Genomic DNA, 4,678 nt, shown 5'->3' with positions numbered 1-4,678 from the left:
GGCTTTTAACCCATTCCTTTCAATTTCTGTCTCCCAGCCACCTTAGTTCTGATAAAGATGTAAACTAAATGGCCTCTGGCTCTTTACTGAGCCACATCAGTCACCGAGTAGCACAAGGCCTCTTCTCTGCTGCACTCTGAACTAAATTCCAGCGTCTTTTCTCTGGCAACAGATCTGTCAACTTAGTGCAGAGGAGTGTTTTCAGATGGACTCTAGTTTAGTATTCTGTATCTCAGTGCTAATCTGACTTTTTTTTTGCCCTATTAAAATATCCTTCAGCTTCTCAGAAAAATACCTGATTTAGCTTTATTTAACTGAAATTTGCATTGCTCAAACTGGCATTTTAAAAAATATAATATTATACAATAAACATATATAGAGAAAACCAAAAGAAGGCATTTTAACTGAGTTAACATTAAAGATCATGGCTGTCCCTGAACTTAACGCTTTCCTGAATTATACTGAGTGCTTTTAGCCAGTCTTAGCTTCGGTGCATTTTTGCTGGTTAGATTTAGTATTTTCTCATTGTGAGAAGATGCATTATTTTGTAATGTCCAATTCAGCGATGCAGCTCTTTAGACATGGCGTTATTTATGAATATAAATATATGCAGTACATTGGTTTGGCTATTTATCATTCATGACACTGACATGTAGATTTACCGTAAATAGCTTTTGGTTATCTTATCAAATGCTGACTTCCTTATGCTCCAAAGAGGATTCCCCCACTCCTTTGTTTTTATGTCATATATGTTTCTTCTGTATCACAACCTAAAAATCATTAAGCTAACTTAATGCTTTGTACTCAGAAATATTGTGATAGTCTTAGCATTAATTAGCCTATCTTTGTGAACAAAATGTATTGTACCAGATTTCTTTGCTTCTGAGCTGGACTATCAGTGACTGTACTTATTGGCAGTGTACTTCTGGTCATTGTAACTGACTGGGCTGATCTTGACTTTTAGATTCCATATTGTGGGGAATGGACAGTGATGAATGTATTTCTAGCAGTTTCCCATGAATGAATCTAAACTTGAGCTGTACTGGTTCTGAAAATGAAAGTTATTTATTTTAAGAAATAAAATCCAGATAGTGTTGCTTTTTACAGCATAATAAATGGAAATACCAAGATGGTGGTGGTGGTGGTGGTGATCTGTGCGACTGACGTTGAAATAAGCCTTCAGTCATGGGGAAGGCTGCCCAGGAAGACCTGCTCTGGCCATGTCCATTGTGCAAGGCTTACAGGAAGTGAGAATCGGTTTTTCTGATCTAGCTGCCTTTCTTTTTTTTTCTTTTTTTTGTGGGTTTTTTTTTTTTTTTCTTTTTTAAACCTACGCTTCTAGAGCAGTGTCTTCTCCCTGGTTGTTTTTTGTTAATGCTAGTGGATTGGCTGAGTGCCCTCAACAGCTCTAGCTTCCTCATGCCTATTCTTCACTCCTGCTGGCCTTCATCTCACCAAAAGTTTCTTTCCTTTTATTATTCTTCTGGCTGTGCAGTTAATATAAAAGCCTGACACGTGTGAGACAAGGGATTGCGTCACTTAATAGCTCCACAGAAAAATGATGCACCAGGGGGCCAGCTTCATAGCTCGCAAAGTTTAGCTATAGATCAGTTAGGATAACTCATCAACTCAAATTAGAAATTCAAGCTGAGTTCAGTGAAGTTTGGTTGGGGAAGAAAAAAAAAAAAATCAGTGATGTGATACAAGCAGTAATTAAAAAAAGTATTTTAACAGCCACCTTCTAAGAACTGTGTAATGCAGACTGACCTGCAACGGAGTGGGGAATTAAAAGCATTTATATTGCCTTAGGCTTCAGAACTGTAACTGTGCAACTAAACAAAACAAGTTTAAAATGAGATAGTACAGTAAACTATTGGCAGACACATCATCTTTATAATAGAAGTAGCCAGAAAACACAGGAAAGGACAAAAGTGTCAATGGGCAGTTCCATTTATTTAAAATGGCAAAAGACTGTTCCACCAGGGGAAAAAACCATTGCTTTTAGAACTACTGGCCCTGTAAAGACAAAGCCATGGATAAAGCCTGGTCAATAAAACCAAAGTACAAAAGCAATAAAAACAAACTGCTCCCGTTAGACCATGAGTACAAGGTGTAGCTGAAGAAACAAATATTTGATTTTAGTAAAGATACCCATTCAGCTAGTTATAATAAGCCAAAGTGTTGTCACCCGTTGTGAATCTCTGTAGCACTGATAACCTCAGTAACACAGGGCACCAAGAAGAAGTGATTTAGCAATGCTTTCCATTTAAATACATATATGCTCTAGGTGCTTTAGGTTTATTTTTTCTGGAGTTTTTGCAGGGGGCACATCAGTCTTCCTGGGATAAATTGAACCAGTCATTTCTTTTCTGAGCCGCAGCTAATGGATCTGGCATTTCTGAATGGTAGAGAAGAAGCTCTGCCATCCCCATGGGTCACGCTGGCCGCTGCTGCCCTCCCAGGCACTGGGAGTAGATGGCAGTGGGCTGAGAAGCTGCAGTAGCAACTGCACCATAGACAGGTTGTGGCTGGAGGGACCACTGGAGGTCCCTGTGTCCACCCCTGCTCAAGCAGGACCACCTAGAACTGTCTGCCCAGGTACTGTGCGTGTGGGATCCAGCATGAGTGTTCTGCGGACACTTCAGACCTTGCCTTAAGAAACTAGCAAAAATGCAGTGCAGATAACATTTTTGGCTTATGTTACCTCAGTAGGCCATGCCCTTAGAAAAGATAAAGCCAGGACAAACTTGAGCAGCACATGGATTCGGTGTGGCATGTACCTGCAGAGTGTCTCTCTGCTTTCTGTGATGCAGATGAGAATTCAAAGCTCTGAAAGTGCTTCAGAAGTAGTTATGCAGAAGGTGCAAGCTTTCCGAACAGAACCTCTGCAAAAGAACTAGCTTTCTTTTGAAGCCAATTGTTCTAAATGTTAAATTTAACTAATTCCTTTAAATAAAAAAAATGCATGTTTCTCCCATCACTGTTGCTGAGGACCTCTCATTCCTATCCTCCTCTCTTCTTCCACTCTGGCATGGTATCTCGCTAACTGGAAGTTCTTTAACAAAGAACTTCTAAACAAAGAGTGCATGTAAGGAGGCTACTCAGACTGCTGTTTATATTCCCATTAGTTAAAAATCACTACTGGACCTTCAGGCTGAGAAACCAAAGAATTGAAGAGTATCACTGTCATTGACGGCAGAGCAGGATGCATAAGCTAATCAGGTGTGTTAATGACGCAGTAAAAAGCTCAACCTTTAAGTTGAATATGCTGAACACATCTGCAACGAGAAAAGTAAATGCCAATTAACAAGTTGAGTAAAGCCCTAGTACTCTAGTCTTTGCTAACCACAGGGCACAACCAGGTCCTCCCCAAATAGCACTGTATTCACATCTTAGGATCAAACTACCATTGTGAGGGTGGGGTGGGGAGGAGCACCATACTTTAATTTGGAATTTTTTTCAAAGCACACCCCAAAAGGACAACACTGCTCTGTGAAGAGGCAGCACCTCGCCGGCATTGGCAGGGCAGTGCTTCCAAGCTGCATACCTGCTCTAGCTTCCCTCCCGCCCCAGACCCCAGAGGAAGGAGTACAGCGTTCCTCCTTCCTCCTTTCCTGTCTTCCCCCGCCCCCCTGCAAGATGCACGCTGGAAGCTTTGCTCTCCTGTTCTTCACCCCCATCTCCCTGCAAACAAATGGGAAGAGCAACTGGTAGCAACCCCCATCTAACTATGGATTCCCAGCTGTCCCTATGTGTTTGAAGAGACATGTTCTGGAGTGTTAGCTTGCATTAAGTGTCCGATGTATGTTTGAAGGGGAAAAAAAAAAAAAAGGAAAAAAGCCAGTTCCAGCTCAACATTCTCACAAAAAGCAGGTTTGTGATACATACCACGGTATCAATCTCTGCTGGGCCCACCATCCGAGACACCTCATCAAACTCTTCAGGCGACATGGGGAGCAGATTTTCTGGAGACTGGAGCCTTGAAGGGTGGCTAACAGAAGGAGAAGAGCAGGGACAAACCTTCACTAAAGAAATGAGGCACAGCTGGGCTACCATGTCTGGCTCTTGAGTCCAGAAGGGCCACTAATGAGGTCTTTTGGTTAAGAAAACCTGGCCTATAAGAAATACACCATGCTTTGCAATGCCAGCATGGCTTTAAATGGAAACTGGGACAACTCAGTCATCTACATTCTAATCAAACAAGTCCAACAAGTCTTTAAGAACTTGCTTGTCAAGAAATTATTTGCCAGTACAACTACCTGCAACTTTCTAGGGTTTTTACCTAAAAATGGTGTTTCAAACACAGCACTGCAGGAATGTGGTGTGATCAGATCCTCAAAGAGAAAGAGAGGAAAGATTTGACAGGGGCACCTACACCTTAAATATTGTGAAGAGACATGAACTGCAGCCAAAAGTTACAATCAGTTCCTAGAAATCCAGCATTTCTGTGGAAACTTACACTTCAGATACAGAGATTAACTCGGTCTTGATGTAGCCGTTTCCCTTGGGACCATCCAAATCCATAGGCTCTGGTGCTTCAAGGAGAAAAAGAAACAAAGAAAAGCTTAGGGTTTTTTTAGGAAGTTTACTTCACATTGCCATCTTTATTGTACCAAAAATAAAGCCTGTGACCCAGATAATGTGCAAGTCTCTCTCACGCATTTCACAGCACTATGGT

The 4,678-nt window shown here is 41.4% G+C and overlaps 1 protein-coding gene across 1 annotated transcript in view; it reads right to left on the bottom strand.

Annotated features, from left to right (window-relative positions):
* Positions 1-347: 347 nt before the first annotated feature.
* The window catches only part of STAT1 (signal transducer and activator of transcription 1), a 27,246-nt gene continuing 22,915 nt past the window's right edge, over positions 348-4,678 (bottom strand). Inside the window, exons 22-24 of the mRNA XM_009643594.2 lie at positions 4,460-4,535; positions 3,889-3,991; positions 348-3,278 (exon numbers count right to left, since the gene is read on the bottom strand). Of these exons, the coding sequence (XP_009641889.1) occupies positions 3,255-3,278; positions 3,889-3,991; positions 4,460-4,535 (203 nt within the window). The 3' untranslated portion in view covers positions 348-3,254. The remainder of the gene's footprint in view (positions 3,279-3,888; positions 3,992-4,459; positions 4,536-4,678) is intronic.

The sequence above is a fragment of the Egretta garzetta genome, unplaced genomic scaffold (genome assembly GCF_000687185.1).
Source record: "Egretta garzetta isolate BGI_Z169 unplaced genomic scaffold, ASM68718v1 scaffold297, whole genome shotgun sequence".
Taxonomy (NCBI): domain Eukaryota; kingdom Metazoa; phylum Chordata; class Aves; order Pelecaniformes; family Ardeidae; genus Egretta; species Egretta garzetta.
Note: the sequence above shows the minus strand (reverse complement) of the source record. Positions and strands in the feature narration are given on the sequence as shown.